The sequence below is a fragment of the Calonectris borealis genome, chromosome 1, assembly GCF_964195595.1.
Source record: "Calonectris borealis chromosome 1, bCalBor7.hap1.2, whole genome shotgun sequence".
NCBI lineage: Eukaryota > Metazoa > Chordata > Aves > Procellariiformes > Procellariidae > Calonectris > Calonectris borealis.
The window spans coordinates 196,560,726-196,575,202 of record NC_134312.1 but is presented as its reverse complement, the minus strand read 5'-3'; the positions used below and the strand labels follow the sequence as shown (position 1 = coordinate 196,575,202).

The 14,477-nt window shown below is 41.2% G+C and overlaps 1 protein-coding gene across 3 annotated transcripts in view; it reads right to left on the bottom strand.

The window, feature by feature from the left end:
* Window positions 1–14,477, bottom strand: part of KATNAL1 (katanin catalytic subunit A1 like 1) — a 43,040-nt gene that overhangs the window by 10,386 nt on the left and 18,177 nt on the right. For all 3 annotated transcript variants that reach the window (XM_075139827.1, XM_075139826.1, XM_075139828.1), the window contains 3 exons: window positions 12,366–12,534; window positions 4,940–5,064; window positions 4,328–4,433 (listed from right to left, as the gene is read on the bottom strand). In XM_075139827.1, the coding sequence (XP_074995928.1) occupies window positions 4,328–4,433; window positions 4,940–5,064; window positions 12,366–12,534 (400 nt within the window). The remainder of the gene's footprint in view (window positions 1–4,327; window positions 4,434–4,939; window positions 5,065–12,365; window positions 12,535–14,477) is intronic.

Sequence of the window (14,477 nt, the reverse complement as noted above, 5' to 3'; positions counted from 1 at the left end):
ATGGCCATACTTCTGCATCTTAGCAATTCCTGAATTAAACACCATCCTCACCACACTGTTGAATGGCAGAAGAGCACTGCTATTTCTATTTCACAGATAAGCCACTGTGGCTTATGTGGACTACCACTCAGTCCCGCAAAAAGCCTCAAATGAACCTCAGTGATTATTCAAAAAGTTATAAATTAGAAAACTGAACTAAAATTGTTAAGTCCCAGGTTGGCATCCTCATCATCAGACTGTCTTTCTATCTGTGGTCTACCTGAAAGAGAGAGTAAGGAGTACACATCTCTGCAGCTCAGCACATTTACCTATCATTACGGAAGCAGTTTTTTATCTAGACACATTGTGCTCTCAGGACCCATGTTAAGATTGTAGCACTGAGACTGGTTAATCCCTCTTGATAATACTTCTAAACACAGTTATCTTCCCAACTCTTTCAGCAGCAGTGCTGGGGAGGGACAACACAGTGTTCCGTCCCTGTACAGCACTAGAATAAGGCACTGTGATTTTGAGCATGGCACTATGAAAATGTAGTGCTCAAGGAGCTTGGGGGTTTTTTCCCCCTCTCAACCTCAAGATCTTTTTACATGCTAACAAGAGTTTCCTAAAGTAAAGTTGCACTGTGTTGCAAGAGTAATCAAATTAGCTAGAATTAGAATTGCACATCATAATGTCCTTTGCAATTAATAACTTACATAAAATGCCACAGCAATAAAATATCTGTTAAATGCAAGCCACAAAACAAATTAGATTTCATCTGTTCCTCACAAAAATTTACATTGAAAAGCACAAAGAATGACATGGGAGAGATCTATAAAAACAAATCAACCGGGAACGCAATTATTCAAAAATGTAGTATTCAAAAGCAATAGCCTCTCTGTACTCCATTTTCCATTAACTCTTAATACCTTTATTGCCATTTAACACTTAGCTAATGCAAGCTCAACATACATTCATTGGTAAATTAAGTTAGAAATGTTCACACTCCATCCATACAGCTAACAGTCCAATGTCACTCCGCAGGCTGCCCAAGGCTTCCTAAGCTCCAGAGCAGCAAGCATAAAAAGTAAATGGACTTTTTTCTCCCCAAGAACATTCAGACATATACTGTGATTTGAGTTGCTGCACAGTCATACTGATATTATAATAATATTGCAAGTACAACCCTGGAGTAACTGGGTGAAAATTACTCAGCCTGTGATATGCAGGTCAGAGATTAATTACTGTTCTCTCCAAGTTTCAATTGTGTTTATTTAATATTTTAAAACAACCCTCACCTCAGTTCAAATCACACTTGACTTCTGTGTTTGACAAACTGTGTTTACTGCAGGACCTGGTGATACAAAGGGCTAACATCATTTTTTTGGATATTGCTTTGGTCCTCCATTAATATGGAAGGTCAAATTCTGGCTTCAGCTACACATGCCGCTCACTGCTGAAATCGAAGCCCATCGCTTTGCACCTCCTGTGTAACTATTACAGTGAGCGTTACCTAGTACTTGATACTGGTGGCATTATGTATGTGCATAACACAGGTGCAAAGCAGCCACACCAGGTGTAAAGCCAGGGGAAAACCAAGCTCTCTGGGGATAAAGAGAGAGAAATATCAGCTAAAAAAAAGAAAGAAAAAAAAAGAACTTAAGTTCTCAGCAAAACAAGATGTGCATGGTTTCAAACAGAAACACACAGGATCACATTGCTCCTTCTCTCTGCAAGCCAGGAGGCTGCCACTTACTCACTAGTTAAAATCCTTGACAAACACAAAGACTTCTTTATTCTTCCTCTAAGGCTCTGTTAATCCAAAGTATTCCAATAAGAAGCTGAAATGCACCACAGGGAGTAAGTGTTTTGATGAAATCACTGCAGGGTTACTTCTTGTTGTTGTAACAATCACTAGCAAAGCAGTGGGAAGCACAGTGAGCAACCAGGCCTTCTTGGCACAAAATAGTTCGGAGAAAAAGAAAGAGCAAGCCCATAGACACTCAGAAACCCATGGCTGCAAATACCAGCACCTGTGTTGAATCAGGGAAGACAGCTGGCTCCTTCATACAAGGCACCGTCCTCTGAATGCAGGCACAGACTGTGAGGGCTGTCTTGGGAATTGTTCTCAGGAGAGTCTAAACATCCAAAAACAGATTTGGCTGCCTTTTCCCTGAATTATTGTCCTGAATGCCTAGGCTTAACAAATGCCTGCTGCTACACTGATTACTGCAAGAAACAGTCTTCCCTTCAAAACTTCTCATCCTTGTAGCACAGTCAGAGGTCAACAGTAGAGAAAATACATGCTGTTCTGTGTGAAAAATAAATTCAGAAGAGTTACAGCTTCACAAGTCACCAGGGAAAAGGCTAACAATGAAGACTCTTCATGGACTCGTCAGAAATCAATTTGCATTTCAGACTGAAGAGAGGAAATAATCTTAGAATTTTTTTCCATGCCTACAACCACCTAGTTTTCAGAGGCAATGCTGCTCAGTAGGAAAAGATAATCTTGCGCAAAGAGATGGGAGACTGTAACTCTTTAAAAGACCAGGCTGTTGTTTCTTTATTCACTGCCACAATACTTGGGGCCAGTGGCACTCTTCACGTTCCCTGCAGTCTGCTGAGATACCTGCCTTAAAGACAGATGGCCACTACATCTTTTAGGCATGTTAACAGGCGAAAAAAAGCACAGCAGTTCTTCACTCCCTTAGAAGTTTTTGAGACTGGACAGACAGGGCCCCTGTAGTCTGTAATAAGATGGCCACTACATCTTTTAGGCATGTTAATAGGTGAAAAAAAGCACAGCAGTTCTTCACTCCCTTAAAAGTTTTTGAGACTGGACAGGTGGGGCCCCTCTAGTCTGTAATAAGGGTATGGATCAACTTCCTCTATGCCAAGGGGAAAAGAGAGCGATTCAGCTGTTCGAAAGACTCTAAAATCTCACCCAACACTTGTAACTCACGATATCTAGGCTCTATCCAAGCTGACAGCTCCGTTAACCTTAAGGTGAACCTCAAGGCCACTAGTACTGACCAAAAGCACTCAAAATCCCAAAGGCCATATAGCCTGGGGCTAGGTTTGGGCCGACTCTAGGTTTGCAACTCACTAAATCTCCAACTGCAACTCACTAAAACCCTGCAACTCACTAAAACCTCCAAGAATAGCCCTCAAGCAGCAATCTCCCAGCCACCGCCGTCAGCTCCCACTCTTTCCGGCTTCCCTTCTTTACTGTCTATAGACACAAGCCCCAAGAATGACAAGTCCTCCACTCCTCAGTTCCCGCAGGGATTTGTTTCATAAATAAGCAGAATAACGGGGATCTAGGACTGGCTCAGGCTGGAGGAGGACAGCTTTGAAGGTCAGACCTAAGTATAAGCCAGAGAAGTACAAGGACCAAGCAGGAAAAGGCAGGGCAAGTGTTAGTAACACAAGATCTGACATATGCTGCTCAACCAGCGTACTAAACCACTGAAACTATTCAGGTACACAGCATTCCCTACACATGCCATTGCCTTGCAGGCTCAGAATAACAGACAATTTTCAACAGTCTTTTTTCCCCAGTAATCCTTCTCAGTAACCAGAAAGCCCTTGTGTTGCAACTAGTTATTCCCAAAACAAGTGTCAATCCATCCCACAACAAAAGTAAGATAATTTTATTTTCTGTTTGCAGAAATACTAAGCAACCTCCTCCCTCCTCTTCCTTTCTAGCTCTAAGCAAGGCCCAGATTGGGCTCACCTCTGGTCCATCAGCCAAGCCAGCTCAGTCCTATATCCTTCCTGTTGCCCCACTTGCAGCTCATTCTCCCACTTTGAATTTCTCCCACTCCTGCAGTAACTATGCCCAGCTGCAAAGCTAAATCACCACTCAAGATTAGCCCCCTCTTTCCTTGCTTCCTTGCACCATCCAGCCTGCAGTTTGCAGTCTGAGTGAGAGATAGTTGGCACATGCAGAATAAAACAATTCAAGGACTGCTTTCCTCCGTGAAGTGTTGAAGAGTGGCCACCATAATTCTAAACAGAGCTGTCTATTAAGCATTTCTGCTTCTGTCAATATACCCTACATGTTTGCTCTCATGTACAGGCTGACATATAGAAAGTATTATAATGTCAACAAGCTATGACTGAGTAAATACAAAAGAATTCTGATTTACTGTAAAGCCCGCATACACTTCCAGCTATTTCTTTCAGTGCATTTTACATGAATCATTACGAGAGGATTTCACGAACAAATTCCTGATCTCTCCCATTTGCCGTTTTAGCCTTCTGCTACAGGCATCCACACACATTACAGCAGCAGACATACATAACTACAGCTTGCCATTTACTAAAACACCAAATAAATTCCCACCTTCCAAGGTCTTCTGATCCCTTTGAAAAAATCAGGCATCCACATTGGAAGAACGACAGCTTCTCTTAATAATTTCTTGGCTTCTTCCAAATCTGCTATGTCATCCCTGTGCAAGATGAAGAAACTTGTTTAAGATTCCCATACAATAATATTTCTTCTATTTTTATACAAGAAAAATAGAAAAGCTTTTCACTTAGTACCATCTCTTCTAGAATGCCAGAATATGCCTCATGAGAGCACTCCTATAATCCTGTGACCTAAAACTGAATCCACTTTTGGAAGGTAGGGAAAAAATGATTTTCAACTCAAGTTACCCAGAGCTGCTTAATTTAAAAATTGGTTTGGACAATGTGAACACCAAAGCGGTATCTTTAAAGTTCTCTGGAGTGTACTTTCATTTCAGCAGTACCTGTAATGGATATACTGCACATAATACCAGTTAGCAACAAAAGCTTAACTGTAATCAAATTAACAAACTGTTAAAACCAAAAGACCTTGTTTTGCTTATCTGTAGAAGATTATGATGGCTCCCTGTTTCAAGAGGTAGAAGAAGGATAATATCTCTCCTTCTCCTCACTAGCAAAAATACTTAAATTGAGAAAATCCTCATACCAATGAATGCTTGGGTTCCTTGATACAATGTCCCTTTCAAGAGCTTCGACCAAGTCTTTGTCGTAACCCGCTCCATCAAATTTTGGAATTTCCCCATCACCAACTTCCTGGGGTATTTTCTTTCCCTAGAAGTGAAAGTCATACAGGCTCATAAGGACATTATTCTTTCAACATATCCTTTACTAGCAATATATAGCAAAGTTGTCTGGTTCACCTCTGTAGAAGCCACAAGAAGGTATCAAGCTTTAACACAGCTATCTCAGCACCACGATGGCCAGCAAAACCAACGTGTTCACACCCTATGCTCCATAAAGAGTCTCCAAACACCTGTGGTTGCTTCCACCACAACAGCACCATGCTTCCTTCACAAATGCAGCTCACAGTGATAAAACTCCATCAGAGCTCATTACATATCACGGTTGGTTGGTTTGTTTTAAAGCAGCAAACCAGACTCTCCTAACAGTGCTAAACTACTCTTTAGACAACTGACACTCTTCCTGGCCAGCCAAAGGTATGAATGCAGAAACAGACTCACAAAGCAGGCTGTGTCATGACTTAATGCTACATTAACTCCTGGCTGAAGACCAGAGCATCCAAAGCATATTTTGAAGATGCTACACCTGCCACGCTACCTGTCAGAGCTAAGCAACTGGCACCCCATCATCACTGAAAAGGAACAGAAAAGCTGTTACACCCATTGCCTTTGATGGAGGCAAACCAGGAAGATTCTCTCCCCTTGTTTAATTAAAGCCTTCCTGCCCAGTAATTTCTCCTTTTCACAAACTATCTATTTTCCTCCTCTCATTCACGGGCCAGCTCCATAAATAGTTAAAATGCTTTTAAAAGGTCCTATTTATTTAAGGGCTGCACCAAAAGCCCTGAAGAAGCTCCCAAGTCACCCAGGCTTCTTTGAACTACAGTAATTTCTGCAGCATGCCAATGCTGATTCAGCAACCAAGTTACCCACTGCCTCTGCCCCCATGGCCCAGAGTTTCTGGTTAATACTTCCATGGTGCCATTCAGCCTTTATGGGGGTGAAGTAACATTTTCCGTTTGAAGCATCAGGGCTCATGCTCCTCCTCTCCCACTTCAGAAGGAAACCGCTTCTCCTCGCAGCTCAACGGCAGCATTCGGCAGTGCCTGAAAAGCAGCTGCGCTGTTTTAATGAAGGAGGCTGAGTAGGGAGCTACTTTAGGACTCTTAACTCAGTTTCTAAACACTATCAGCAGCAAGTTAAAGAATCCCAGCTGGCTGGACAAAAGCAGCCTAGGCAAAGGCAGGCTGAGAGGCAGCTGGAGACACACAAATAACCTTGCAGTGGAAAAAGGTAGCGATTACACCCCTCCCAGTTGCCATTTGCCCACGAGGCCTGAGAGGGAGCAGTTTATCTTCCCACTATTTTTATTACTTGCTTCTAAGTGAACTCTGTGTTGTTTAGTACTCCCAGATCAGTTTTTTTGCAATGCAAATGAAGCTGAAAGTTGTGTTTAGAGAAAAAGCTGGTGTCAAAAATGTAATGGTCTGGCGTAAAAAGGAAACAGAGAAAAAAGCCCTGTAGAGTTTGGAAGATTTCAGGAGAGAGCAAATGGAATCCAAATGTAACCATAAAAAAAGAAAGAAGGGAAAAAAAGACAATTAGATGAAAGGTATTTGCTGTCTGTCTTTGTTACACACTTCTATTCCTTTGCAATGGACTGGTTTTTCTAGTGGAAGAATTTTTCTGCACCTCTCAAAAAAAATCGGAAGTTTTCTTTTTTCTGGGTGAAACAGAGTGAAGGCAGGCTTTAAAAAGCAGGAAAAGGCAGGGCGGGTGGCTGCAGTGCACTGTGGAGGAGGCTGAAGCAGCAGCAGCTCAAGCCCCCGAGCCCGGCTGGCAGATCTGCGCGCAGCCCCTTTGCTGTGCCAGAAAGGCGGTGAACCCGCAAATCAGGCAACGCAGGCGACACCGGGCCCGGGTGTGACGCCGCTCAAAGACGCGGAAAAAATTAGAAATAGAAGGGGAAAGAAAGGCCCCGCGGCAAGGAGGGCGCCGGCAACCCCGGCGCACCACGGGGCGGCAGCACGGCACGGCGGGGCGCCCGCGGCCCCGGCCCCCCCCCCCCCCCCCCCCCCGCGGGGTGGTGGCGCACCCCCGCGCCCGGCCGCCTCCCGCGGCTGCATCCGGGGCCGGGCCCCGAAACCCCAGCTACCGGGGCTTGTGGTGCTTACTTTTCCTGGGAGAGTTATTTTTCCTGCTCCCTGCGGCACGGCTCGCCAACGGAGGGAGAAGGGCGGCCAACTGGGAGATGTGCGTGCAGCACCACCCTGGCTACCATTTCAGTGACACTGAATGTTTCGATTTTTTTTCAGTTCCGGAATTAAACCAAGATTTAAAGTATTTATAGTTTTCACATGTAGTAAGATTATTAGTATTGTTCCCAAATTGGTCCAACATGCAGTCCTCAGTCAGCAGGTAAGTGAGCAGAGACTAGAAAAAGTAATTTTAAAAAAATGTCACCTGAATCCAGACAGCAGGAGTAAGGATAATTTTTCCAGTCATATCCTCATCTCTTCTTGTGGTATTACTTCCTCAAAACAGCTTTAAATAAAGCTGCTGTGATGGCTTCTCTCTAAGAAGGTATGCCAACAGACAGAGGTACATGGCAGCAGGGACATACTCCCAGCCAGTCCCCTTGGCAATCCCATCACGTAACCACCTCCTCAGCAACGAAGTTCTGACTTAAACACATTTAGAAATTTTCTGGGCTTTCCATCAGGAGGAGCTATCAGACCTGCACTAGCCCACTGGAACAAAAACCTTATTTACAAAATGAGTGTATTTCTACTCTTGTACTAAGTTCGTGCATTAGTTTTAGCAGTTGTCTCATTGATGTGTCCACCACCCTGATAGACTTGCAGCACGCGTGTGCTCTGCCTTCATTTACCAAACCAAGTAAGTCTCTTCTTGGAACACAAGCTGAACACAATTACCTCTTCACTTTGGCAACCCTTTTTTTTTCTCCCTTCTTCTAATATTAACACATCTTTCTTGAGCACAGTTGTAGAAATGCACGCAAAATACTCCAGCTGCTGTCTCACCAGGGCCTCCAATAATAGTACGGGTATCTCTTCTCTCTGCTGGTAACACCGCAACAAACTGGGCCAAGGATTTCATTTACATTTGTTTGCATAGCTATACCATACTGCCACCTTACACTCAGCCTCAGACAGATCAATCACGTAGGATAACCTTGGTGCAATGACCAGAACTGGGTCCTGAAGACATCTTGCTTTCCAGCAGGCTCTTCCCACGACACACAAACATCGAACAACTGCCAGATGTACTCTCCGCCCCTTGCTGCCAAAGCCAAAGATGGCACCTGGCTGTGCCTCACTCCGGCAGCCAGCCCTTCCCGTCACCACCAGGAAAAGGTGATGTGCCAAACGAAAGTTCAGCCTGATCTGATTTCTGCTGATACGTCCAAATCTTTCTTCTCCTCCACTGCTGAGCTCCCAGCTTCTAGCAGAAATTCTTGTTATACTCTCCAAGTACACAGCCTGCTGCTCGTCACCGCTGAACATTATCCCATTTCCATGACTCCAGAGTCATCCCATTCTTCCTGTACGACAGCCTCATTCGGCTCTTCTTGTGATGGTGCTTCCCAACTTGGTGTCATCAGCAAATTTAGCGCATGCCTCTTTTTTTGTGTCAAGGTCATTATTTTAAATATAAAACAAGAGTCAATCTCTAGTCTTGAGGAAATCCATAAATGATTTGCCAGTTGACTGATACTTTTTCTTTCAGTGTATACCACTTGTTTACATTCCCCTTGCTGCCTAATTCCTCCCCACCTTACAATTCTACACCACGCACTCACTAGATTAACTAATTGCTTCCCACGTGGCATCCAGGTAGATGAATTTCTTTCTCTAAGACATTAACTAGAACTCTAAAAAAAGTGCTGGCAAAGGCAACACGTTTGCTTAAGAAACCATATTTCACTTTATTACACTTTTCAGTTAGTCCCAAGTCTTCAACTTTTCGTCCATTCTAAATTTGTTGTAAAACTTTGCACACTGTTTAGATAAAATTGTGCCTGGATCACTTTTCCTTTCCCCTTCTAAATACAGGCACAGTCAACACAACTCACAATTCACATGAGACAACAGCAGACCCAATCAATTTTACTGGAAATCTCTGCTCCCAACCCTGCAATTTCACCTACCAGTTCTTTCAGCGTTCTCAGATGGAGATTATGCAGCCTTCCAGTCCAAATGCATGGAAGCACTTAAATGCTACTAACTCATCTCACATGTGATGACGCACATCAGAATAATCAAGCAAAAAAAAAAATTAAATTTTTAAGTCATATCTTCATTGATTTTAATATTCACTTCACTGATATGGCAGCACAGCCCTTGGCTATTTCATATCCTTTGCAATATCTACCATCCTTATCCACTGACAATCTAAAATAATCTAAAGAGTACTCCTAAAAAAGTATTCTACTGTTTAGATACAGTATGATGCAATTTTTAAAAGACAGACAGATAGCATTCATGCTACCTCTTTAAGCTGAACTATTGAACAGAAGCTAAAATTCTTGGCAATGATCCAGCAGAAGGTACCCTGAGAACAAGCCTAATAATTTCCAGTGGAACTAAGAAGGAAGAAGCACTTGAAAGCAGTACTTCAGAAAAAAGAACACGTAAATATAAGGGTTTAGTGGATAAACACCATCCGGTGGGTTGCAGTTCAAAATTATTTTATATAGCACTACAAAAGGTCATTTTACAGGCATAGTCAGGTTAAAACTCCTTATCCCAAGATAGTTACTGTCAGAATGAAAAGATGATGTGGTCTGGGGAGGAGAAACGGTGAAAGAAGGCATTTGCCTCAAGTGAGACAAAACACTTCTAAAACGTACATACTGGACCTATATTTATCTTGAAAATATCACAAATAAATATGCATATTACATTGTGATATTATAGCCAGGACAGCATACAACCTATTACACTGCAATCAACATCTTAGGAAATGGATAAGGCATCCAAGCTCATTACATGTTCTAAGTCGTCCTAGCCAAGTACCCAAAGCCAAGAACTACAGAGCTGAAACATTTACTGTGAGAAAAGAGATACTTGGTTACTTAGTTTGAAGCTTCAGTTTTGCCCTATTATTTTTAAATGAACATGAAGAGTTACCGAACCTCTTTGATTCAACACACTAGGCTACAGAGGTAAGCTTCTTGTAGCTTTAAGTTCAGAAACGGAAGAACATAAGCACTTGCAAACTAAGAAAGGATAAAACTGAAATGGAAGTTAAACCTATTTTCATGCCTGTGTGTAAAATATGGAAAGTTGCATTAACTTCTTTCACTTCCCACGCCTGGATACTGCCTCTTTCATTCAAAATTTTCTTCAAAGGAGAATCATGGATCCCTTACAAAAATCATCATATAACATGTGAGGATTTGTAACCTGGGGTGATTTTTGCATACATAACCCAGACAAAGAAAGTAAAATAACCACCAAGTAGCTAGACAGAGGAGAAAACGAGCACATGTATTGGTATTTTTTGAAGAGCGGACATATTTTCCTTCTGCCACCTAGTGACCGATTTATTCAGATAAGAGTAGCGTTTAAAATGTACCATATAAATTGAACACCTTCATGACTTTTCCTCCGCCTCACAGCAGCAGTGTTGCTAATCACATTATTCCCAGAGACAAGTATTGTACAAGTCGTGTTGTTGTGGGCTCCTTATAGTAAAGCCCTATAACGCTCATCACGGGAAAGCTTCGAGAGCAGAATTCACCCTCATTAGAGTTAAGACTTTGAAGGCTGCCTTACACAAGCACATCTGGTGAACCTGTCACACACCACGACTCCAATTCCCTGTATAGCTGGCAGAACTGTAAATAATTTCACAGATCTTCACAAGCTTTTTATAGCTTGCAGGATGCACACTTGTTATTTTAAATCTTTTAAATCTTTCCCTTGATCCAGGGAAAAGAGATTTCTAAAATGCTTGATCTGTGGAGTCACTCAGTGGCACTGCTGAAAATGTGCCTGGCCCTACCTACTGATGGTAATAAGGGCTGGGATTACTTAATAATAATTACTTAATTACTTAATAATTACTTAATTAATCACTTAATTACTTAATAATAATTACTTAATTCCTGTGTATCAGAAAAGCAATTCATGATGGAAAAAGCGTATATTTCTGTGCTGTGAAGAAGCAACCTGTAATAGAAAGGCCACGAAGGGACTAACCAAATTCATTTGGAAGAAAACTGGCCTAAATATTTTCTTGTTCATCTATCAAGACCTGTACAAGATTGTGTGCCCCCATAGGAAGGGGCTTCTCATATGTCTGTCTGTCAGGAAAGTAAAGCCGCTTCAGTACACTCTCGACTTGTATTATTTATACCACAGATTCCTTGGGTTCCTGGCACTGACTCCACAGCTACATTTAAAAATGCAAGTGTCTCAGAAACAGCAATTTGCACACAGACATTTTTTTCAGCCACAAAACAGTCCTGCCTTTGACATCACTACTTGATAGTGAATCACTGTGAATCACTTCTTTTCTTTCACTTCAGCGCTGCTTCTTTTTCATGGGTCTTCAGAGGAAAGAATCTCCAATTTATTCTAATTTATTTCACCATTTTTATTTTTAAAATAAAGCCTTTCCAAGAAGCATCTTCCTAAACACTATAATAAGTACAAAACCCTTTCCATAAACTAAAGAAAATGAAAGCTGCTAAGAGTTTGCTTTTACTACGTCTCCCTCACACCATTTTCAAATATGTAACTTCAAATAATTTGGCACAGATTTACCTAGCATCAATGCATTTACAGAACTGTCCTGGACTTCTAGGCATACCTAAATTTTACTATGGTATGGCAGAGGCAATGGTACTGTGGAACTCCATTCATAATGCTTAAGTCTAGAGAAGGGCACTGGTCTTACTTTTGCACTTTTTACATGGAAATCTTTACAAATCTTTACCTGAATTGGATTCAGTTGTTTTTTTTTTTTTAAAAAGGGTGGGGGAGAAGGAGGAGAAGGGACTTTACATCTGATTGACACTGACAGATTGGAGTCAAGCCCATGGTCTAACTGAAATGATAAGAAACCCCCAGCAACAGGCCACCATGCTTCCTCCCTATCAAAAAATCTCAAATCAAGATAGAGCAAACATGACAGAACTTTCCTTAATTTGGTGTCATTATTACTAAGTATCCCCATGATACATGCTTTGTCCATGAGGCAAGAGGAAAGCACCAGGTTTTCTTGCACGGGATTATTGTGGCTTTTTATTATTATCTGTATTAAATAACTAAAACTAAGAATGCTTCCCTTTGCCACCTGCTGCATCATAACTCCTCCCCTGCATCATAACTCCTCCCCCCTATGTTCTTTCCCACTTCTTACCTTGTCATCTCTTCCTCTAGCTCTAGATTCCCTTTCACGGCTGCCTGCAGATTTCTCACCCTTGGATACCGCGTGTGCTCTGCCCGCAGGCCCACGGGGCTGCAGTCCTGGTGATTCTTTCCTCAAAGGTTTTACTTCTCGGTTGGGACGTTTTATCTGAGGTGGAGCCCTAACAACAAGCAACCACAACAAAAACATGCTAAAAACAGTGAAAAAAGAGCAACATTAATAAGGAAGGATTCTAATATTTCATTAATTCCCTTCGTGCATTATTACTAAAGCTGACAAGCCCCTAAGTCTTCTCTCCCTATACTGCAAATCCAGCAACATATTCCTGGTTCTGTCTGACACCCAAAGTAAGAAAAAAAATACAAAAGGAAAAAAAGTTTCAACAGTGGAAAAAAAAGAAAATTAACAACACTATTAGATCAGTACTCCTAACCAATCTTACAACAAACCAACGCGCATGTAACAAAAGAGGAAACAATTTAGTAAAAGTCTTCAAATTGTAGTTTCTAACTCCAAACCAGGAGATTGTATTAGGTTACATTCATATGCACAAGTTCTACACAACCAGATGACACCCCTGGTGAAAAAAAAAAAAAAAAGCTGGCTAATAGCTTTGTAATAGCTTTGATAGGCCCCAAAACAAAGGAGGGAGAATTTTAAAACAATCCTCCTACCTCTGAACTTCATTCCCCTGTGTGAAAATGTCAAAACGTAAAAATTGCCTTGAAAGCAAAAGCAAACAGAGCCGAACTGCAACCACCCATACTTCTGTGCATCACCCACGATGTCAAAGAGAACTCAGCAGTGGCACGAGGAGAAAGAACTTGGTTTTAAGACAAGGTGTCACAGTCATTTTGCTCGAGGGATTGGACTTGAAATATTGAACTAAAATAAATGGCCAGGAATGTCACCCAACTTTAATTAGTGTCCCCTATTAAACCTTCTACTGATTCTTGTTTTGAGTAACTCAAAATTTGCTAACTCCAAAATCAGTTTCCTGGAATATGGCTTAAAAAGGGTACATACTTAAACGCACTGCTGGATACAACTGCTACATTTTGCTTTGTATACATTTTCATCAAACTTAACAGAGTAGAAGAGTGGCTGATTTTCCTTACTTATTTGCACAAGATTTAAATTTCAGCTTAAAAAAGCAGATAAATTATTGGGCCTTTACCTCTAAGAAAGATACAAGAATAAATACATCTTGCACTTCACGTAACCACAAAAATTCTGATAATCATTTTTACCACTTACAAAAGTAATCAGCGTTAATATTAGGATTCTTAGGATTTTTTGAAAAGCTAAGATCAGTTTGTTTGATAATCATAAAGCACATAAATTTTCAAATAAACTTGGCACTTCTTTCTGCTAATCAAGATGTCTCATTTTACTTTGTTCCTTTGCTTATGTGAGTATACACACATTAAAATTCTTTGCTATTATAATGTTAGAAAAATGTTGGCATGATAAATGTTATTCCTGTTTTTAAATTGGATTTGTTGTTTCCAACAACCTGTGTCAAGCTCTATTAGGGTGAAAATAGGGATTTCAAAAAATGCACAAGCATCTGTTTTGAGAAAAATATTAGCTATCTAAAGTTACCTTAAAGGTCGTTACAGAAGAGAAACACCATGTATAACAGAACATGTTTAGCAATAAAACTAACCAATGGATTAAACACAGGTCATATTATCTGTAGCTAGGGAGCAATTTCTAACCACCATGTCCGTCAAGATCCTTCAGTTCCAGCTCTTTACTGACTCCTCAGCCATCAATGAATTCAACTACTTAAATAAACTGAAATGGAAAAGTTTTCTCCCTGCACATGAGAAAGGCAACCGACACCACTTACCTCTCCAGCATACTCTAGTTCCAGGCACTTAGCTAGTCACTCCTACCAGAATAAAGGAGTGACTTTCTTTAGAACTAAAGCAATAAATCCATCTGTCGTTTAATTACTTTTTTCCCCAATGAATTATATTTATTCTTTATTACAAATGACTAAGGGGTAAATGAAATGTGATTTTCACGTTACAAATACATTCAAAAAAGAACATGAAATTACGGTGACCCAACTTTATTCCACCCACTCTGCTTGAG